This window comes from Sturnus vulgaris, chromosome 1, assembly GCF_052056855.1.
Source record: "Sturnus vulgaris isolate bStuVul1 chromosome 1, bStuVul1.hap1, whole genome shotgun sequence".
In the NCBI taxonomy this organism is placed as follows: Eukaryota; Metazoa; Chordata; class Aves; order Passeriformes; family Sturnidae; genus Sturnus; species Sturnus vulgaris.
Genome location: NC_142243.1, coordinates 129,836,705 through 129,860,787, shown reverse-complemented (window position 1 = coordinate 129,860,787; position 24,083 = coordinate 129,836,705). Strand labels below are relative to the sequence as shown.

Sequence of the window (24,083 nt, the reverse complement as noted above, 5' to 3'; positions counted from 1 at the left end):
TCACTGATGAAGACATTAAACAGTGCTGCTCTCAGTAAGACACCTGAGGGACACCACTTGTCACCAGTGTCCATCAGGACACTGAGCCATTGGTCAATACCCTCTGCATGGTGTATGGCCTATTTTTCATCCACTGAACAGTCCACCCATCCCATCAATCTCACTCCAATTTAGAAGGGTGCTGTGGGGGACTGTGTCAAAGGTCTTACAGAAGCCCAGATTGATGACATTCATGGCTCCTGTCTAGTCCACTGATGTAGTCATTTCAACCTAGAAGATCACTAGTTTAGTGAGGCAGGACTTGCTCTTGGTGAGCCATGCTGACCATCTCAAATTGCCTCCCTGTCCTCTATGTGCCTTAGCATAGATTCTAAGAGGATCTCTTCCATGATCTTTCCAGAACAGAGATGAGACTGACAGGTCAGTAGTTCCTGGGGTGTTCCTTTCTACCCTTTTTAAAAATGGGTGAAATCCTTCCTTTTTTTCAGACACCAGGGGCTTCACCTGACTGATGTAACTTTTGAAATACCACAAAGATGTTTCAATATACATTTATATTTACATTTACATTTACAGTGTGCTTGTGTGAACCAAGGAGCCTGCCTTGAGTCCCCACAGTAATACTTCAATATCTCATAACTGAGAGAGACAGACAGAGAAGCCCTCTCTGGAACCTCACACAGAGAGGAGGCAACAGTGGTGCCATGGCTGAAATGAGCTCCACCATTCACCTGATCCAGAAAACTGAAGCAAAATAAATCAGATAAAAGATAATAAAACAGATAATAGATCAGATTTTCCATAGGAATCTTCACTGCACCCTTTATAAAAAACCCACAACTGGTTAATGATTACCTATGCTCATCTGTGTTGACTGTATGTGTGAATTTGTCCTTGCCCAGAGCTTGGAGACAGAATTTAAGGCACTGCCATAGTCTGCTCTGCTGCCCATGATTTGCCCAGTGGCTTTCCATGTGCTCAGGGATGTCCAGCTAAGACAGAATGTGCCAGATCTACACAGCGTGTTTGGTCGTGCACCATCCAGGCTCCCTGCACACAAATGACACTGATTTTTTTTTTTTTTTTTTCCTCAGTGCTTGGGGAAACTTCCAGATAGAAGAGAACACAGAAAAACTTACTTTGCTCCGATAGTGGCTGTTTCTGGCATGTGTCTTTAGGCAGTGTGAAACTATGCAGCAGCAATTACTCATGGGAAACAGGGGAGCATTTAAATGCACATACTCACTTAAATACGATCTTTTAAATATGAGCATCTTTTGTTATGCATCAAAATTATTTCTTATCAGTAATTATTTATTTTTCTTTTTTTCACAACCTTGTTTCACTTTTAAGGGAGTAAATCACAATCAACAGCACATCCTTAATAGGTGAGTTATATTGCATAGTCTTTCACAGGCTGAGCCTTCAGGACACAGTGGGTCTTACTCAGGATGTCATGTCAGTGGTCAGGTGACATTGCCTGATTCACAGTGACATCTATCGGCAAGAGCAATATGCAAAGGGCCTCTTTTTCTCTTAGAAGGCTTTCAGAGTGCCTCTTCTAACTTTAGCATTTTTATATTTGCATCTCACCACTCACTTTTTCCCAGTCAATTCAGAATCTTAGATTACTTAATATAGCTTAGTCTGTTATCACCTTTTCTAACCCAATATTCCTGTTCTCAATCAATCATTCATCTGTTTCTGATGGAAAGATTTTATATCATCAGCACCATTTGCCAGTTTATTAATGAGAACATAAACTATAAAAGAAGTTGAAGTTTCAACAGGACAAAGGGAAAACAGAAATCAAGAAAAACCTCTCTGAAAAACACCAAGAATGACTGGGTTCACTTTTTTCCCTCAAAATCACCAAAATGTTGCTAAAAAAAGAAGAAATATTGAGGCCATATTTCTGTCTGTTGTTCATACAACTCTAGAAAGGGAAAGAACTGGAAGCAAAGTGTTGGCATTTAAACAACTGGTATTTCATTCAAAATATTTACAGACCAGAGACAGAATAATAATTAAATCAGATTTTCACAAGATACATATTTTTTTCTACCTGTTGCACATTACCTATATGATTTTCATCTGAAAAATTAAACTGTCAGTAGTATCTACAAATTAATCAAATTTATCTACCCAAGTATGTGGGTGAAATTTGATAAAATAGAAACAGACACAGGAATTGACAGTGCAGCACATCTGTTCTGTTAATCAGAGGCAGAGAATCTTTGTTTTCACATGACAATCCAGTATTCTCCTGTCAGAGATATTTCCTGTGCTCAAATTCTGCTCTACAGGAGAAGAGACAGATCACACATGCAAATGTTTCACCACAGTGAAAACTTGTACTTGGCGTAAATGACAGAGAGGTTGACAGAAATAGGAAATAAAACATGAATTTAGAAATATACTTGTTTCAGCATTTCAGTATTATCTCCTGTCTCATAAAAACATTACTCACATGGAGAAGGTCCTCTGTCACTGAGTCAAGCACTTCACAAGTAAGAGATAGTAGAATCTAAGATATTAAATCACAGGCCAAATCTTTGTATTTAACATCTGTAACTAGAAAGCAAGATCAGATTGGGTGGGAGAACAAAAAAAACTAACAGCTAGGTTAGAAGTTAGTTGCAGTCCATCTAGCAGCAGACTGATAAGGGAGATTGTCACCATGCTTTTTTTAGACTAATAAATAGATAAAAATAATAGATAATAAAAAGGGGCCACATCACTTGAGCAAGATTGGTATTCATACCTTCATGCTGAGCTTACAACCTGAAGGTGCTCCAAGTTTCTCAATTATTTTCAGCTTTTAACATCTCTCGTAATCTGCCCCTTGCATATTTGAAGCTACAAGAATCTAAATCCAGAATTTCCTTTCCATTAAGTTTATAGAAACTGTATAAAATATATATTTATTTTATTCATATGCCATATTCCACTTATTTTTTTCTGTGAAGTTATTTTGAGATTTATGAATTGACAACTTGGGTATTTTTTTTCTTCAAATTAATTCTTAGAATTCCTTTATGTCCCGGTTCATGTCTGGAAGCAACTGAGGGACAAATCTCTAAACCAGCAGAGAAAACATAGGTACTTAGCAAATGGGTATATGGCATCAAACAGACGTCTGGTGTATCTTCAGCCCACTGTACTCCAGAAGGGAAGATCGCTACTTCTCAAGCTTTTTGTTGGACATAAAGAAAATTCCCAGCTGACGTTAAATATGTGCAACATTAAAAACATCATGAGAACGATGGCAAATGCTATAAGCATAGCAGAGCAGACTGTTTCCCTCCTGTGCCAAAATCAGCAGAATTGACCCCAGGGCTCTGATGTGGTTTATTTAATTCTGAGAATAAGTTTTTAGATCATCAGCCTCCCAGCAGTCCACAATTCTTGACAGCTACTATTTTCAGCAAATACACTCTATGTATTTTTTGGTCACTGAGCATTTCGTTCTTAATATAAAGGCTCCAAGTGTGTCAGAACGTTAAGAGTTGATCAAAGGGACAGGCAGCTGCAGGGGGGCTGGGGGCCTGATGACATATTTCAGCCTCAATTGCTGTAGAGGACAACATGGAGTTGGCACTTGAGATAAGATTCTCTGGGAGCATATTGAGTATCCTGTTTGAGATTCAGTGTAGCTTGGGCGTTGAGGAAATTAGTGACTGAGGATGCAACCAAGTGCTCCGAGGTAAGACTTTGTCCAAATCCTCATTTTACGGTTGTAGGGGATGGATAACCTGAGAAGCTGTTCCGAAGGGATCTCAGGCAACTGAGCATTTCTAATATTTTTCAGATGTCACCACTAACTTTCAGCTAGGCCAATCTAACATGAACATGGCATCTCCACAAAAGGGGAATTACTTGAATGATGACTTCTTCTAAAACGTATTAGCATAACTTTAAAAATAGTCAATAGTTTAAAAATGCATTATCAGAAACTTTCAGAATTGATTGCTTGTCTTACCAGTGCCAAAAATTTTTTATTTGGAACATTAAGACATCTCTATACTGCCCAAAGACGGACTTCAAATGATGGGTGAGAATTTCTTCCAAACCTAAAGCTGCAGGTATTAATTACAGAAGTAAAGCCTTCTCTGTAAAACTTTAGGCTCCTCAAAAGAAAATACAAGACACATTCATAAAATCCATTTTTTATTTTGATAAAATCCTTATAAAAGCATTGAATCAACTCCACTGTTTACAATATGTAAGAAATATGTAAAACTTCTGTTTACAATATGAAGCAGTAGCCTTATTCCTTTCTCTTCTGAGACAAACAAATCCTTTGTATCCTTCCTGCAATTTGTGAATATTTTTTTCCACATTCTGTTGCTACTCACATATCAGGGAAACATATGAGATCAAATCCTAAATCTAAAAAAGGGAGTGAAAACATACAACACACTCCCACTTTTCTTTTTAGTGCTGCCAAATGCCTTTTCTTTCTCCAATGGTCTGTGTTCTTTTCCTCAGAAAATATTCAAAAGTCATTGGGAGGCCTTGCAGGATATAATAGCTATATTCTAGGGAGGAGAAAACAAAAAAGTCCACATATCTTAACTAAGATAAAATATCTATATCTCTATGTCTAATTTATTGTTCTAAAACAGCATATAAAGTCAATCCTGATTATGATTTCCCTCATGTTTGTTCATCTAAGATCAAATGACCCTTTGAGGTAAAAGGCAGAGCATATAGAACCTATTTAAAAACGAAATCAAGGAGAACAGTTATGGAAGATTAATTTGTCAGAAGTACTACAGAGATTGGGGTTAGTTGCTGCCAGTAAAACCTCTAGCTGCCTCTTTCAGGTATCACAGGATTTCACAACGTAGTTCTCACAGTTTGAGAGTAAACTGAATTCTATCCTAAGCTACATCCTATGGCATGTTCACTAACAAAAATATTTAGTGTCAAAAACCCCAATTATATTCAGATAAAAAAGCTCCTGAGAGAAAACATAGGCTCAAGTCAGCTCATAAAGACAGACATTTCAATATATTGCTATTGAGGGCTGAGTTTTTTATTAGATGTTGACTTGATTCCGATTTCTTTGGCTCTCACTGTTCTCTTTGGTCTTGGAATATAAGTGCAACCTCTGAAGTTCAACTATGACAGCAGAACCTCAGCCAGCACCTTGAAACATTCTATACCTGGGCAGTACTGTGCTCCACAGCAAGATGAGAGGTAAGCAGCATGTGGTTCACACTGCAGCGTGCAACAGAACAACAGCTGGAACAACAGCTACCCCTGCCTCTTGCTTTTAAGTGGCAAAATTCTGGGTTTAGGCACAAACAGCTCCCTCTATGCCCTTCCACCTTGCAGTTTTCAGGTTTCAGGACAATTTCATCTTGTGACATTGTGAAACACCTAATTCAGGAATACTTAATCTACCTGACATAATCTTGCAATATACAAAATCTTTACTATTTGCTTTAAAAAAAACATCAATCAGTACACAATTACTGCTATGAAGCAGCCAGAATAACAGGGTGATATAAATATGTATTACTTAAATGCTGCTAGTCATTACTGCTTTTTCTAGGAAAGTAATCATGGTATTGCAGAAGTCAGCAATGAAATTACATCATCCTTGAAATATTTTTTCCTTGAGAAAATGCAATGTGAGGTTTTTTCAGAAGATAAATATTATGTTAGAGACCAGAAGAATAATCCCAGAACATCCTATACTGTCAATAAATACCAGGAATCCTGTTCAGTAATTTTGGTGGCAAAATCTGGGCAACTCCTTCACCACATCTGACCCTTATGATTAGCAGTGACCTCTGTGTATGCAATGCTGATGGCTCAGTGCTTCCAAGCCAATTCACTCAAACCCAGTCAGACCTGTTAACATCAATGAACCTGTGACAACTCTGGACATACTTGCCTGTGAGAAATGACTGCATGGAAACCACTAATAAAACAACACCTATTTGTTAAAACAACTCACCAAAAAAAAAAAGGAAAAATCTCAAAGTATATTAAGTATTAAAATTAATTCAGCCTTTGGTTTCGGAGGGAGGGTACTCTGGATTTACTCCTTTAATTCCTTCTGACTTCTCGTCCCCTTAGAGGCTGGGGAGGCCGGAAGTTTCTCAGCAAGCAGCAGGCGACCTCATCCTCAGCAGTACTCAGGAGGCTGCGGAATTTGGCCAGCTGTAATCAAAAGAGACATAAAGGCTCAGAGAAAACCCTCATGTCAATACTAATGAAAAAGCATGTGAAAATGAGAATATTAAAGACACTTGTCACTTTTTTTTCCACCTGAAAGAACAGAACTGTATTTTATTAAGTCGTGAGGGGAATGGCAATTTCACCATTTCTATCCTTGTAAATGAAAAAGGATGACTACTGAGAAAATACCCCAAAGTACAAGTCAACATGAAACTGTGCATAAGGATTTCTTGTTTCCTCTATTCACACTTTGTCTTCCATAACCTGATCTAAACCGGGGGGGGGGTGTTTTATTTTTTTAGTTGGATTTCATAGTTTGGAGATTCTGAAATGCTTTTTGCCAAAAGATTGTTTCTTATCATACAAACATTCTGTATATGTTTGCTTCTTCAAAGAGTATATTCACAATTAACTTGGAATTGCAGGTGTGGTGCTACAGAAAGCTTCTGCAACTAGCACTTAACTCAAACCAGGAGAGATTCCAAATTCTTCCCTTGTGAAGACACAGGACAAGCAGTTATTAATAACTCAGCATATGCTGATCTGAGCAGAAACCCCATCAGAGCTCCATGTTTAAACCTTGGGGAATCTGAGCCTGATTTCTGACCTAAGTATAGAATTTTGTTTAATTTCTAATATTCCCAATTGTTAGTATTTCTATATAACACCTTACTTCCTTCCTAGGTTACCAAAGGTAGGACAGCACAAAAACCATTCCATTATAATAAGGCATTTAGTCATATGGCACATTGCATCATAATGACATTAAGAGCAGAAAAGGTCAGTGCTATCTTGCTTCACCCCATTCTGAAACCAACATTTGTAATTCAGGGTCCTGTAAGTTTCTAAACACTTAAAAGCTATTTTTAATTTCTTTAAACCTGAGAAGTACAACAAAAACTTAGGAGTAAACTCTAAAGCCCTAAAGAAATATAAACTCAAGGAATGAAATTAAGTGGTGGAACAGTGTCAGTCACAGTGCTGACTGATCAATCACAATAGTGGACATTACTGGAAACAAGCACTTTAGCTGCATGCATGTTTATATTGATAAGAATATAGCAGTTTCTGCTTTAATACATAAGATATAGCTAAAGTTTATGAAAAATGACTAATAAAGGATGACTATACTTGACACTTTCTCACACTGTGTTCTCTGAGCCTGTTACATGTGGCTTTTTATATATAGCACTTCACATTTTAGAACGTGTTAATTATAGATTTGCCCAAATAAAAAGCTTTTAACCTGAAAAATGGCTTGTCTTTGGAAAGGTGATACCTTAACACAAGTTTTCAATCCTAGATCCATACACATTGCAGTCAGTCTTACAAAGTCAGATTGAGAGGAGTGAGGAAGAGATACAGATGAGAAAAATACACATATTGAGCAAATAAATTACTTCAAATCAATTACAAACAGAAATCTCAGGCTTCCCAACAAGCAACCCATTCAAGGAACTGTCTTAACATCTTTAGCAGAGACTGAAGTCACCAATTTTCCCCAGTATGTGGTCTCTACTCAGAAATACTTTACACCTGGGAGGATAAGCCCGCTGGGTGTCACTGTTGGCAAGTTACGACACAGCATGAAGCTTTAACAAGAAATGTAAATAGACTCTTATGTCGAATCACAGCTTTCCTAAAACAGCCTAGCACAACTCCAATTTATTACAATAGTATTCCTTTTCACAATTCTAGTAAATTCATCAAGTTTTATGTATTTAGAATGCAAGAAGAAATTTACTACTTGTCTGCCAAGTAAAAATGCCAAAGATGAGGTTTGAGCAAAATATGCAAATAATTAAATCAACTGGAATTTCTAAGCATCACCAAATGTTTTAGGAAAGCTCTGATTCCCATTGTTCCCAATGGATTATTTTTGTTTATTGATTTTTGGAGTAAGCAGATTCTTTTAAAAAATGAATAATAAGTAGCTGTTACAGCAAGAAAGGCAACTAGTCAGAATAAATTTGATATACAAATTTTAGCTTTTGAAAATCTTGTAAGGTCTGCAGTGCCAAGATCTGCAAAAAAGTGTAATTTTGGGTGGCATTTACCATTTCAATTCTTACAAAAACAACATTTCCATAGCAGTAAAAAATCCAAAGATACCTGTTCAGAACAAACACTTATTGGCTCTCTCAGAACAATCCAGATGACACTCTCAAGAAGAGGTGGAACAGTGAGCGATCCAAAGTAAGTCCAGTAGTCCAAGGACTTGGGAAGCAGACAGCTGGGATCAAAGTTTGTGAATAGTGCTTTTTTTCCCTGGAAGAAAATAAAAGAAATGTCAGGGCAATATTATTTAAAAGCAAAAGGCCAAGGTAAATCATGCCAAAGGAGGTAGAGCTTGTTCCACTATCAGATGGGCTGGCAGCATCTCGGGTGGAAACAGGAGGTCCTCATCACTGCCCTTCTGATAAAGTCTGACCTCAGTGACAGCTTTGCTGTGACTTTCCTCTATGCCAGCAGGACACCATGAAAGGTGTCATGTTAGCACAGGCTTCCCAAAGTTACAGATGACCATGGGATGGAAGTTGTGGGGAGAAGACAGAAGATGTTAGACTTTCAAAGTGGTCTCTGTGGGGCTGGCAGTTACCTCACAGGTTACTACCACTTGCTTCCCTCCCTACTCACTCCTCCCAGGAGTTACTTCTGCTTCTCCCTGTACTGGATACCAGTCCAGAGAAGTCTGTCTAAAACATCATGTTTAGAGTCTGGCCAATTTCTCTCACACAAACAATAGGTTATTTCTCACCCTGTATCTCAGCAAAACAGGGAAGGAAGTCTTTCCCTCATCTTTTTTAAAACTTTCCATAAAGTATGTTTCTCCCCTGTTACTATCCTCATAGAAAGAGATTTATCAGAGACTGGGTTCTGTGAGGAATTAGCCTTTTCCTCTGATCTTTTACTGTATAAACATTATTTTCTGTCTACTTAGTTTTCAATTTAAATAGAATTCATATTAACTGTCTCAAATCAGATATCAATCACTAGGGATAAGGAGTAGCACTCAGGTTTCAGAAAATAAAAAACCCTACCAAAAAATAAAAAATCCTAACAAAAGCAACCACCAATATTAGCTAGTATTCTTTTAGAAGCACTTGTTCACCTTGATTCTGATGGTGTCCAAGCGGTCAGTAATCTTGTTCAGTTGAGGGTTGCATTCACCAATCTATTAACACCAAAGAAAAAAGAAACATTGGAGCTCCAGAGAAAAGCAACAAAAATTAATAAAAAGCAAATGTGTAATGAAACTCTTTTATATATGTGCCGTGACTGTAATATCTGATGCATTTTCTGAGTACAAGCCTGTGACTAGCTGGTCCTAAGAAATTATAGTGGTCACTAAAAAGATCCACTCCCTTGCTGATAGTATTCTGGCTACTCAGAGTAATTACTTCAGCTACAAAAGAATTAGAAAAAGACTTTTCACTGTAGGGAAATAGAAACCATTTATCTTTCATGTGTTAATATGTGGGATATTAAAAGCTGCAGAGCAACATCAGAAATTTAAACTGCTTATAACATTGAAAACACTGTTCTTACGTAAGAACATTCCAAACAGAATTTGTGTGCTAAGAAATCCAGTGACACTTCTCTTGAGTCATTGTAATGCAAACTGGAAAGGCAGAATTACTAAATTGCTGAAGCAGTTCTTTGCAACTGCTGCATGGAATGGCTCTCTCACTGTTCCAGCACCTGCACTAGCTGCTCTCAGGAAGCTGTGTCAGCCACCAGAAACCACAGAATTGACCAAAGCCTTATCTTTTGTCATAGATTGAGTGAATTCCCCATCTGCTTTTTCATACAAAAGTTAGTGACGCTGTTGCATGAATTTAATCTTAGAACAGGTAGAGAAGGCAAAAAGGTCTAAAATAATTATAAGGGAATTCTCCAGTTTCTGGTTTTGCATTTTTAAATTATTATTATTTTCTAGAAGAAACTACCAGCTCACAAACAAGCCATTAAAAAAAACCCCTTTAAATCGAGCTGTCCCCCTAAAGGAACAAGCTAGTCAAAAACAAGTTACTGGGATCCAAATGGAGGCAGCTGAATTAAGTTCCACATCTAATATTATATGGGCTTGCAGACTAGGCAAACTGAAGAGTTTGACAGTCTTGAAAAATCTGTTAAGCTGATATTTTTATTCTTAAAGGAAGCACAGCTTTCCGTATTGGCAGCTAAACACTGTGAAGGAAATAAGTATAAAGTAAGTATCTCTTTAGCAATAACTACACCAACCATCACATCATCTCTTTAAGCTTATAATGCAGATTTGTTTTGAGGGCTGAAGCATTCTCTTCTTACCTTCAGAAATACAGCCATGACTGCTAGTCCATCTGACTGAGAAGCTGCCTCAACAAAACTGGAATACTTCTCTGCATTCCAATGGACCACATGAAGCTGAAAAGCAAGAGACAGAGACAGCATCAACTCTCGCTGAACTCAAGTAGTAACAAATGAATATTACAACTTTACTGGGTTTGACACTGTATTTCACTCTTAGGTATGCAATATCATTCAGTGATCTAAATGCAGATATTTCATGAAATCAGTAAATATGTAGTTCACACAAATGGCAAAAGCATTTCCAGTGGCTGAGGTTATCAAAAATTTAGCAGCAATCAGCACACTACAGTGCCTGTCAAATTGCTGTTGGGTCCCCAGATTTTGAAACGAGAAGTTAAGACAACAAAAGCCAATGGTTATATAACTAGAGGTTTTAAATCCATTTTTAGTACAGTTGATTTTAAAAAGTGATTGAAATTCATGAGGATGCCATTAGTATTTTATCCCTCTTTTTCTTTAATCAAGCTTTCAGCAACATTAATCATCCACATAAATAGCTAGAAAACAGGCAAATACACATTAAACTTGCACTGACTCCTTTTCCCTTGATTAGCTTAAGGGAACATCAGCATTTAATTTTTGACACTTTTCAAATGTTATTTTCTACGACTACCAGTCGTAGAAAGACACCCTTACAAGCAGCTTGATTATCTCAGGTTTGAGCATTTCCATTTCCAACATGCATTATTCTGGAAGTGTCCTGTCATATTTGCTTAAGAAGCTTAAAGACACTACTCAGCCAGGAGGGAAGAGGAAAAGCCTGCAATGTCTATTCCCTTGCAACTGAAGTCCCTCTTGTTAAATCAGGTTTCCTAATTCCTGACCACACTTCATGATGGGAGCTCCTGGTTCCCAGGAAGTGCCAGGTTGTTCCAGCCTTAAGCAGTGATCTGACTGCCAAACTGGAGAGAGCACACTCACACAGCACTTAACTCTAAGTACTTCACAAACATTAATTACTTTCATAAATCCTCAATGGATTAGTAAATCTTATTACACATAGTTTTTAGTTAAAGATGCTCAGAAGCAGGGAGTGAGATTGGCTTTTCTAAAATTGGTGACCATCTTTTCAGATTTGAACTTCAAGAATGATGAAAAGCAACTCATTGAATGGCTTAAACTGGGATGAACCCATGAAAAAAAAAGGCATCCTTTTGGAATACAGCACCTACAAGACAAGTAAAGTAAGAACAATTTAGGAAAGCTGAAACCCGCTTTAAAGGATTTCTGTGTGAAGCAACATAGCTGCATGGTTGAAATAGGGATCTTTGGAGTATGAAGATTTTTATTCTAAATATCAATCCTTGCTTAACCTCTATGAGTTTCAATTTTCCATATCTATAAAATGGAACTCTTACTTGGTCTTACTTGATATCAATATTTGTCAAGCATTTGGGCTCTAAAGTGCTGAAACATTACTTGCAGCAAGTAAGGAATCCCGCTGTTGTCAATAATAATACATGTACAGCCACGATGACATGCATGCTGGCTCACAGCTTTCGAAATCCTTGAAGGAAAGTTGCTAAGAATATTATACACTAAACCAGGAGGAGAACATAGTCCACTAAACCTTTCTCAAGTGCTTTTATATTCTGCGGCTCATAGTGTCTGCACTGCTCCCTATTGTAAGTTCACAGAACCTATGCTGAACAACTTTTAAACAATTACATTTTTACATATGCAAAAAAGAAACAGATACTCTAAGTCAGAAATTACTTTTATTGTGGATTTGGAAAAAAAAAAACAACACCAAAACCAACCTAACAAAGAACAAAAAGGTAATTTCCCACAGCTACTAAAAGCCCACTCCCACTCCCTCATAGCTTTGCCAGAAAAGCCCCAACAAGGTACCCTCCCAAAACCAAAATCCCCAAACAGAGTGTGAAACACTTCTGGGTACAGACCCATTCTCAATGGCTTGTAACTTCTCTCCAAGGAACATATCTCATCTTACCACCTCTGTGTCACTGCAGCTTGTGAAGACAGACCTTGATCAGACCGTATGTTGTCACAGAGAATGGAGCCATAGATCTCTTCTGCTTCCTGGTGGGCTTCAGGGCAAAACCTTGCAGTTTTCTTTACCTATACATTAATTCTTTCTTCAACTCAGTCGATGCTTTTTCTTGAAACTTTGCACATCTTCCTTACAAAGGTGAGCACTGAAACCATCTTCATGTCTCCTTCTGAGGTATTTTGTTTTGTGTGAACAATATTCAGAAGCCTTGGTTTTAATTCTGAGTTTCTTATCCCAAAGCCAAAGTGACATCTAGAGAGCTTCTTCTGGAGGGTTACCCAACCAACAGGTAACAGAAAGGCTTTTAGACTGGCTAGAAATTCAGAGATATTTTCTCCTTCCATTTGGTTTCTTAGATGGGAAACATATATTTTCTCAGCTAGAAATTTGGGTTTGGTACTTAATGGTTTTAAAGCACCTGTATTAATTCTTTATATTCCATCTCACCTGGGTCCTGTGGAAAACATAAGCCTTTAAACACTGCAAATGTCACTTTTCCCCATTAGTGTTAGAAAACTGATCTTTTTTTCCTGACCAGGATCTCTTACAGCATTTCCAGTAAAATCTGATCACACTACAGTGCATACATTATATCTTTTTCTTCTGTAGTATTATGCCTCTTATTTGTCCGTTTATTTTTACACTTTTTACTTCTTTTCAACCCCAGAAAACTCTGACACTGTCTGAATCATATGTTTTTAAAGATCTCAATCTCCTGAAAATATTCCATGTTACTTCCATTTGCAAAGAGGAATCTCATACTGAGAACTTTCTCCTGCAGATTACTCAAATGCACCAAAGGAGACAGAGCAGGAGTGAATGCTCCATGCCAGAGCACATGGTGCACTTCTCCCTGTGGCACACCACCTCCACTGAAGCACAGTACCCCACAGACAGCAGTCATCCCATAGACAGCAGACATCCCACAGATATTAAAGCATGGTTCTCAGAGTCATAACCACCACATTGCTAAGTGCACCACAAAATGCAACATTCTTAAGTATCACATAAACTTTACACTACACAGGCCCCAAATCCAGTAATTCTGTGGTTTGTCATTGAAGATGACTTTGAAAATGTTCTCTAAGGAAGAAACAATGAAAGATAAACTTTAAAATAACTCTTGAACATTAAGTCTTGCTCTTATCAAGCTCTTGTCTTCTGTACTCCTTTTTTAATCCTCTCCGAAGCTTTCAAAGAGGTTCTCCTTTGAGAAAGGACCAAACATGCAAAACTCCAGGAAGACTGCTTGTCTTTTGATAAAATGAGGGGAAGATGAAAAGCAGGAAGAGGAAGGGCAACAGTATTCTTGCAATGGAAAACTAGTCACAAGCTCAGAGGTACAGATGACTCCATGTAAAGCCTTACCTCTGCAGCATACTTCATCCCATCCACTGTGTGCTCAGAGCCAGCTTCGTCATTGGATCCCCAGTGGAAGTGAATCTGGCGCAGCCTGTAGGTCCCGCTGAGTGGCCCCCCAGTCAGCACTGGAAACCCAAGCAGAAGAGAAGGCTTCACTGAGAGAACAGGAGTCTCTACCCACATCCTCTAACCTCACACCAGACTTCAGTCTTCGGACACTCTTCTGCTCTTGTTCATAAGTTGTCTCAGATGGCTTCCCATTTCTTGGAAGAACTACAGAAACCCTCACCTGTTGAGGATATGACTACAAAAATTGCATTTATGGGCAGATTAGTGTGTTACAGTCCACTAAAGGGTATGTTGTTACTGTCAAGGTTGGATATGTCTCAGAGAATGGGAAAACACTTCTATTTTACAACACTCAGGAGTTTCCTCTCTTGGTTATATTCAAAAGAATCACTAAGAAATTAAACTCAAAATATAGGTTTTATGAATAAGGAACAGGATCAAAAAAAGGTAATATCAGTAGAATTTATTTTCCTCTTTGAAATTTGGTGGAATATAGGCAGAGCTTAAATTTTCAGGGTTCTTTCCTTCATTTGCAACTAGATCCAGTTATATCAGACTAAAGTCTGAGGAAAAGAAGCTTATATTAACCTAAATAAAATTAAGCCAATGCTGCATATGCATTGTACAACTGCAATATTACTGACAATTAGCCAGGGCTGGAAAACACGTCCTATGAGGAGCAGCTACATACTCTGGGTTTGTCTAGTTTGGAGAAAAGGAGGCTAAGGGGTGTCCTCACTTCTCTTTACTTCTGACGAGGGGAAGCACAGAGAGAGCTGCTGTTCTCTTCTCTCAAGTATCCAGTGACAGGGCAAGTGGGTAAGGTGCAAAGCTCTGCCAGGGAAGATTTAAACTGGATTCTAGGAAGCATTTCTTTACCACAATGGTGGTCAAACACTGGAACAACTTGTCAAAGCCCCAAGCTTATCAGAGTTTAAGAGGCATTTGGACAATGCCCTTAACAACATCCTTTAACTTGTGGTTAGCCCTGAACTGCTCAGACAGTTGAACCAGATGATTGCTGCAGGTCCCTTGCAACTGAAAGAGCCTACTCCATTTCTATTCCTTCTAATTTTATTCTGTTCTGTTCTAATTCTAGTCAAACTAACATGCATATGGGTGGGCTTTTCATTGTTTTGCTTCTGCAAGTGCTCATAATTTTCTAGTCAGACTTAGAATCAAAATATCTCTTCACAGAGCCTTGAATGTGAATTACACTCAGAAAGATTCTTTATTCACAGCAAAACAAGTCACTCCACTCTCCCAGCTCCATATGTTCTCTGAGTGTTTGGGAATCAGTCTGGAATAGCTTACTGGCTCATTATAGAAATTTAAAAGGATAAATGAGAGGAGATTGAACCAGATTTTTTTTAATTAAGAGCAGGAGGGATGCTGATAGCAATTTTTTCTCTCTTCTAGGTTTAGTCCAAAACCTAAATTTTCTTAGGAAAAAAATACACCAAATAAAGATGGAAGAAGAATTTTTTAAGTAGCCTATTTGCTAGCACAAGTAGCTTGGATAATGAAAAGAAACTGGGACTGCTTATTCTGGGAAAAAAATATTTAATTTCCTTAAAGCTTCAACTCAAAAACATGCATTTACACAGCCTATAAAGTTAGCAAACAGAGGAGATGGGGCAGTGGCACTTTTAAATTCCTTCTTTTAAGCACTGTAAACTTGGATGCAAATGATCCTAGAAAACGGTAAAGATCAGTGTTCTAACTGGCTGAGGAAAACTATTATGTAGAAATGCACCAGCATTAAATACTTATGCTGAAAAATGTGGAAAACGGCCTGTTGTTGTATTCGTGCCACATCACATAGTGCTGGTAAAACCCTTTTATTACAAGAGTAATTAAGGAAGAGGGTAGCCAGAAGTTTTAAGGCAAATATCAGTATCTCGAATTTTGAAAAATGCTGGAAGAAGACCAATAGAACAATTTCAAAGAATGGAGCTAACGTGGTACCAAAGAGCATAAACAGACTTACACAAACAGTTACAGACTTGACAGCCCAGTTCCAATGCTGACCAAAGTGAGGGAATAGTTCATATGGGAGTCAGTTAATAGTGCATTAGAAGATGCCAAGGTATTTAGTACCAAATAATTTGATTTTTTTCATGAAACCAACACATGGCAGGAGTTCTTACTTCACACAGCTGCCCCAGAAGCCAAATTTGGGCCCTAGAAAATTCAGTATTTTTTGAGCAATGACCTGAAAGAAAACAAAAACAATACTGATAAAGTTTGTCAGTGACAAATATTTGGGAAAATAGTGAATTACTCAGTTTATGGCTGTGGACTGAAGAATCTGGTCCATGCATACAAGACATGGAGTCTACTGAATGAGACTGGGGATTCCATCTGTTAATTATCTAATCAACATCTGTCATTGCTTTGCCATAATATGAACTACATCCTTGGAGATAGAGCCTGAGGAAAGCAGTAAGAGGAGGATTGCATTACCATTGCTTTGGTACCAGGAGAAGCCTAGAGAAACACTGTGTTCAGGCCCTGTCACTTCATGGATGGAGTTAAGAGAGTGGAAGAGGTTCTTGGTGTATTCACATTCATTACCTGTTTTTCTTTTAAACTGTGAGGGTAATTAACAATTAGAACAACTTACCAAAGGCTGTGGTAGGTTCACCATCGCTGGAAAATTTGAAATCAAGATTGTGTATTTTTCTAAGAGATGTGCTTTAGTTCACCAGCATCTACTAGGCTCGAAGCAGAGATTAATTCTGGGAAGCTCCGTGGTATCTGACACAAGGTCAGACTGATCATTGATGGTCAGCTGGTGGCTTTCAGGCAACATCCAATGTTGACAGAAAGTTTAAAACTAATACTGTTCAGGAAACAAAAACATGACAGTGTCTCCATCTATGTCTCTCCCTCTTATCTCTAATCCTCAGGACTAATTGGTTATCAAAAATTAATCTCTCTCTGGCTTTGACACTTGTGAAAGACTCATATGGTCTTGGATCCTCAGCTAAGCCTCACATAGCCACAAAATGATTTTATTGCTTGAAGATTCTGCACTCCTACAGCTTCAAGGGGAGGCATGCTGGCTTGCCCAAAATCCAAGAGAGGGTTTCAAAGATGAAAGCACTAACATTACAAAGACTATGATAAACCAGAGAGCTTCTAAATAAGAAATATTGTTCGCAAAAAGGGAAGCTGCATACTGCTGGAAAAGACTGGGGCAATAATACTCTTCAGAGAAGAAAAGGTATTACTTGGGATCTATTTCACTTGTTCTGTATTGGATCTTACTTGACATAAAAAGTCCGAGTAGAAGTTGTAAAATGGGGAAAACCATATAACCAAACCTGCAGCTAAATTCAGATAAGAGATTTGAGCGATTCGGTTGGAATGAACCTGTAATGAGACATAAAGGATTCACCTGCAGTGAGAGAGAGAGAGCAGCATTTGAAAAATTGTACACAACAGTGTTCAAACAGGGGGCTGGCACTATCCCGCTGATGGGGTTGGATCACACCACTCCTGAGAGTAGGGAATCCAGCACTTTCTGAGAAACACAACCTCGAACTTGTGTCCTAATATGTTCCCACACTGTATCATGCTGAAAACAGGGAAAAAGGAATCTCTCATCCAGAAGAGCAAAGCCTTACTGTTTATAAGGAGTTAATACCCAGCAGTGAGACGTGCCCAGGCTGTAGGCATTCTGTTTAGGAATTGGTGGAGGAAGTTACAGTACTAGAGTAAAGGAACAAACCTGATTTGTTGACGGTGTCATCAAACTCCACACTGGTGGAGTGCCCATTGTTAAGGATGATTTTAGCAGAAGCTGGATCATAACTGGGATTTAGAGGACGGAGGGAGGGATCATACTTGGTTTCCTCAGTTTTGATGTCGATGGGTGACTGACGGTCTCCATTAGCAACGGGAAAAACCTCCTTCCAGTGGGCAGGCCCTGCAATGCATTTGAGAAGTCTAAATTGCTGACAGCACCCTCATTCTTATGAAAAAAAACTGCTTGAATTGTTCTCATCTGCATCTTTTAAATTCAAAAAGGATGCATCAGGAAAACACAAATCAAAATATTCAGCTACTTTTGCTTCATCATATTGCAATAGCAGTTCTCAGGACCCCTTCATGGACCTTGCATGCACCACGTAGATAATTATTCCCAGGTAAGACTCGGCTATGCACAAGACACATAAAACAAATGCTCATTCAAATCAGGCATCCTGTATCCAACAGGCACTATGTCCCAGTAAATTTCTGACATGCCATTTTTGCCTAACATCATGTCTCATTGTGTCTTTAAGGATTACCTCTTTTCTATGCAAATCCCTGCATTAAGAATTTTTTTATGCCTTAGTCATTTGCTGCAAAAGACCTGAGAACACTGATCACTCCGAATGAGATGGCGAGATGTCAAAAAAGGCGACTGGTGATGTCAGAAAATGCTGAGTGGTTCCTGGAGCCTGATGGCAGTGCCCAGAACCTAAACACTGCTGCACCTCTGATCACCTCTTCCCAGCCCACCAACTATGCACACCAGCTGTCACAAGAGAGACTGTCACCCTCTAATCATGAAGTGTCCATGCACACAGGCACACATACACACACACTAGTGTAGCACTGACAAAATCAAAGAACAGGTACACTCAGGACAGTGGTGCCTGCATGAGGTTTGGATTTCTACTGCCTTCAGCTGATGAGAGTAGATCTCCCAGACACAGATGCAGCACTATTCACCCGTCTTAGGTACAAATTATAGGACTAAAGAAGCTGTTAATCAACAGTAGTCATCTCAACCTTCCTCTGTCCAAGCAGGTAAGCCAAACATCACCTGAAAAGCTAATAAATCAATAATATGGATATACGAAAATGGGAAATAACATCCTAAAATAGTAAGAAAAACGTCATTGATAAGATGTGTGATTTATCTGTTAATACCTACTAAACACAGTATTTCACAAGAAGAATATATGTGTCACTGTTTAAACATATTTGGATAAGAGGGTAAAGAAAAATATGAACAATAAGTTGTCTGGGAAATATATTCTATAAGGACAGAAAACAAGATTTAGGATGGAAAGGCTGGGAAAGCAAGGGGAAAGAAGAAAGGAAAAAGAGAAAGGTGAAAGGTGAAAGTCTGCAGGGCAAACGATCTTTCAGTATTAAGAAGAGCAAAGCACTTATTTTTCCTCCAGGCTTATAATGGGTAAGAAGCACAATAAATCAACTGAGAGACTGGATATAAGAAAAACTTAATATGAGCATCAGAACCTGGTCAAATAAAACCTGCATCACTGGAAATCGTCATAATTAACTCTCTACACTGAAGATAACTGACCTCAGTGTAAAAATTTCGATTGAGTATTTCTGGATGGCAGAGCACTTAAATAAAAATGATGACAAAAAAGGATGAAAACATATGATGCAGTGGTTAATAGTCTAACATCAAATGCTGTTAGATATTTTTCTCTCCTTGACTTCAATAGAAGTGAACACATCTCAGAAACTCACAGGTGCTAAAAGCACCCATGCACCCCAACAATAAATCAGAGAGGAAGAGCCCACGGCGCTGGGGGGCTGCAGCTTGCACAGCACCTGGGCAGAGAACGATTCTCCCCCAAGCAGCACTGGAAAACAGAAGTGGGAAAAACTTGTAAAGAATAGCCTAAGGCTTAAGCCTCAGAACAAAGACTTCAGTCTTGATTTGTTAAAAAGTACTTTTGTTAATTACTTCATTAACTAAACTCAATAAAGAAATAGATTCTAAGGCAGAAGATAAAAATCCTACTGGTTTGAAACATAAAACTGTTTAAACTTAATTCCTCTCAGTTCACGAATGGTCATCAAAGCTATTCAATATTCTAATTAGATACAACTTAGAATATAATTTTAATTGTATTTAGATCCTAGTACCCTATAGTTAGGGATGCAACACAAAATTTTATTTTTTAAGAAGCATCACTCCATAATTTGGGATGATTTGGGATGCCTAGAAAAAGCTTATTGCTACTTAATTTTAATATTTCTAATACTCCTTAACTGAGAAAAGGCAAAAATATTTTTATACGCTTAACTACTTGGTCTCCTATTGTTCTACCCCAGAAATAACTATAGTTATTTGAATTAAAAAAAAAAGTATGACTTGCATTCAGAAATAATACAAAGTTGCCAAAAAGAAGACCCGAGGCTGTGATTCTGTCACTACCAAATTATTTAACAGTAATATCCAGTTCTAAAAAGACATTATTGCTGGTATGGCACTTGTTCTTGGATCAGATGACCAAAATACTGTTTTGCTATGGTGATTAAACATCTACCAGTAAACAAACTACCAGACATCTGACCTTTCAAAATATACAGGAAAATACCAAGAAACTTCAGCTCATTTTGTACCATTAGGTTATATCAAGAAGTATTCCTTACTAGGTAATCAATCAGCAATCTATTACAATTATCATGCTTTTGCCACTCCAGGTAATCTGTGACTCAATTAATTTCTACAGACCCTAGCTCAATGCAAACTTTGTGAATGGGTGTTGTAAAAAAAAAGTCATTACTGTTGAAACAGATGCTCGAATACATGTCATACAATAAAATTTAAGCCAGCGGGACCTCCAGGGTGAAAATTTCTTCTGAATTAGATCCCTCCATATTAAAATATACACTTCAGTTTTCTAAATAAGCACTTTAGGATATATCCAGTGAGCATAACTCATTAATTCACCTCCCTTCATTTTTTCCTTTACTGAATGAAAGTGATTAATATACCAATTTTTGAACTTATGAAATCCTCTCCTGCTGTTGGGAAAATGTTCTCTTGCTGGAGGCAATTTTCTAGTAGCTCTTAACAATCAAAGCCATGGTGACTGAGATTTATGACAAAAAACTGAACCATCTGCTCTGAAGATTTCATGCCTTTATTTTGGACACAGTATTACCACAGGCAATGAATTGTCTGATACTTTTAGGTCAGGCAATCACTGCACATACCACTCACCAGCACTGCACACATCCAGTTCCTGAAAGAGATCTGACAATGAAGGCAGATAGGAATTTGACAAGAAATAGAACTCACAATAGCACCTCACAGTGTCGCATTTTGATCCAGCTGAAGCTAAAGATTACAAATTTCATCAACAGGATAACCTGAGACAAGCCCAGTGAAGACACTGCAGGATACAGTTGAGTTTCAGTGAGCCTCTATAAGTGCATAAATGGAGAATGTGCAGGTGAAAAAGGGTTTGGATTTTTTGTGTTTTTATGTTTTTTTTCGGTTTGGGTTTGTTTTTTTTTTTGTTTTGTTTTTTTTTTTTTTGTGTGTGTTTTTGGTTTTGTTTTCTTTTTTCCAGTTTGTTATTATATATAGAAAATTCATTATTTTAGTATGATCTGACCTTGACAGGATCACATCCTCATTTATTTCTAAAGAGAACCCATTGCCCAGTTTATCAAACACAGAGTGCATAAATTTATAAACTTAGGTTTGCAAGTCATTTGATTGCATATTAGGTTACAGCAAGATGAGCTCAAACAAAAGCAATTAAAAATTCATTATGGGTAAAATTAAGCACCATTTTAAAGCAGATATTGAAATGATGTGATTATTCTCAGACAGAAAAAATGTATAAGCCACGGCTCAACTGAAGTATCTTAAAGGTCTTTTGCAATCTAAATGATTCTATGATTCTATGAATTAATAACCCTTTTATAGATAAGATGCCTCAGCATTACAGTAGTAACTAGATCAAGAGAAAATTTCGCAGTAAAAGATAATATATGTAAATAATTACTACATATTTCATTAAACAAATAGTAAACTGAAGGCAATGATTTCCCACTGTGGTCCCTTCCAACCTTACTCATCTATGATTTGCCTTTAACTAAATCAATTCTCCTGTAAACGAAAATGGACTCAAGGGACAAGAACATTCCCATCCTGACAGGAACCTTGAGCAGCAGTGAAAAGAGTACACGATGCCACACTGAAAACAATTTTCAAGATTTCAGTACTATGTCTCTGTAGATAAACACATCAAAACTATGAGGTAAGAAAAGTGGCATGACAGCAAAGGCCAAGGTTTTCACAGATATGAAATAATGCCTTCTTGCATTTCAGAAATACGTGCATCAAAGTAACCGAGAACTTATGCATTAGGTTTGTGTGACACAATACAGGTAGCAGGGAGGCTGCAGGTGTGGCTTCTGTGAGAAGCTGCTGAAGCTTTCCACATGCCCAAAAGGGCCAGTGCCAGCTGGCTCCAGGATGGACCCACTGCTGGACAAGGCTGGGCCCATCAGGGACAGCACTGGCACCTCTGGGATAACAGATTTAAGAAGAGGAAAAAGTTCCTGTGCAACAGCAGCCAAAAGAGAGGAGTGAGAATAAGAGAGAAACAGCTCTGCAGACACCAAGAGGAAGGGGAGGAAACATAGGAGTAGATAGTTTTATAGGAGACATGGGGCCTCAAGCAAGGTCCAGGGCCACCCCAATAGAAATTCTGGTGGCCTCCCCTCGCTAGAAGTCGAGAATAGCAAACAAGAAGAGATAGGATAAAGGAGTGAAAGTGGGCTTCTTATCTGGACAGTGCAGGTGAAGCCCAAAGCATACAAACGTACGGAGAAAAAAATTTGAAAAACAAGACCCATTTACGTCTTCAGGGGAGGGGTAGGGTAAACTGCACAACAGCAGATAACACACCCAATCATTGCAACATCCCTGTGATCCACCACCACCACCCAGTTTTTCAGGAAAAGTACATCCATCCAGAAAAGAAGGAACAAGAGGGCCAGGAAGGAAAGGTAGTACCTGCACAAACAGTATTCCAAAGTATAAGTAATAACATACACAAAGCATATTCTTATAGGCAGTAGTATATGCAAATATATAGCTGTCTCCCTTTACTGTCACGGCATTTCATTTCTCTGTGTACAGACAATAAAATATATTCCATGTATTTTATCAGAGTTGAACCTACAATTTACAAAAACACTTTCATTTCTACTTGCATGACTTGTGAGACCGAGTGCACATTGGAGTAGCGTTTGCATGACTGAAGATGCAAAACAGAGCAAAGTCTTTAAGCCTGCCGATGAGCCCATCTTGGGACTTCAAAGACTAACAAGATGAAGGAAACCACGAACAACTAAAATCCAAAAGCATCTCCTCTTAGGTGCATAGTTATACATTTAAATAATCCCGTCAAGTAACTAGGATTTCCCACCGTGTAGCAGAAGCAGAACACAGCTGGAATCAGAAAAGCACTGCTGGTACAGCAGTTCCGATCAGCGCAGCTGTCTACCACGTACTCGATCTGTGCACGCAACTGTTCAGCTAAACGAGCCAACGAAATCCCAACCGGGAACGCGGCACACCCGAGCCGCAGCCAAGCCCGGCCGGCTCTGCAGGCGATGCCGCACGCACGGACACCTCTCAGCCGCCTGCCTTGCAGATTGTCGAGACAAAAACAGGATCGCTCTCAGGCTGGAAAGCATTTCAGCTCATCCAGCTCTCCCGAGGGCGCGGGAGCTGCCGAGCCCAGCGGGAAGCGCCGCCCGTGGGACCCCGCTGGCCGCCCCGACGGCCCCGGCCGCCGTTCCCTACCGTTGTGCTCGTCGTATCCCCAGTGCAGCATGGCTCTGCTCTCCTGCCGGCACGGCACGGGACAGGACAGGACAAGATGGGATGGGACGGGCTGGGGCGGGAGAGGCGGCTGCGCCCCATTTGAAGGCGACGGGCGGCGACGCCCCGATCCTCGGGCGCTGATAAGAAGACCTGCGGCGCTCCGGCCTCCCGGCCCGTCCGTGCCTGTTGTCGCCCCAAGCCCTTCGTCACCCAGGCTCTCCCCAGCCTCCCCCCAGCACCTTCGGGGTGGCCCGGGAGAGGCAGTGCCATCTCTCAAGGGACCGCTCCAACAGAGGGAAGGTGGCTCCGCCAGCCCCTGTCCCGCCAGAGCACGAGTTGCGCAGCACGGAAAGACCGAAGTGTCCATTCCTGGGGCTACCCCCGAAAGTAAAGCCAAGTGCGCACCGTTGCATCCCGTCCCGTTTTTCTCCCAGGGGTGTAAACCCAATTCCCTTTGGGATAGGCTGCAGGAAGATTTCA

General features: G+C 39.1%; 1 protein-coding gene across 1 annotated transcript; it reads right to left on the bottom strand.

Annotated features, from left to right (window-relative positions):
• Positions 1-4,157: 4,157 nt before the first annotated feature.
• LOC106849877 (carbonic anhydrase 13-like) lies at positions 4,158-23,669 on the bottom strand. The gene is made up of 7 exons (XM_014870780.2): positions 23,583-23,669; positions 17,730-17,927; positions 13,931-14,049; positions 10,507-10,602; positions 9,308-9,370; positions 8,308-8,463; positions 4,158-6,177 (listed from the first exon to the last, which is right to left on the bottom strand). Exons 1-7 carry the CDS (start codon positions 23,611-23,613, stop codon positions 6,064-6,066), a joined length of 777 nt encoding a protein of 258 aa, XP_014726266.1. The 5' UTR covers positions 23,614-23,669; the 3' UTR covers positions 4,158-6,063.
• Between the last annotated feature and the right edge of the window lie 414 nt (positions 23,670-24,083).

Excerpts from the sequence above, each read along its gene's own strand:
- LOC106849877 (XM_014870780.2), bottom strand. The coding sequence starts at position 23,613 with ATGCTGCACTGGGGATACGACGAGCACAACG. Across the intron at positions 17,928-23,582 it reads GGGATACGACGAGCACAACG|GGCCTGCCCACTGGAAGGAG; the intron begins GTAGGGAACGGC and ends AATGCATTGCAG. Across the intron at positions 9,371-10,506 it reads TCATGGCTGTATTTCTGAAG|ATTGGTGAATGCAACCCTCA; the intron begins GTAAGAAGAGAA and ends TGGTGTTAATAG.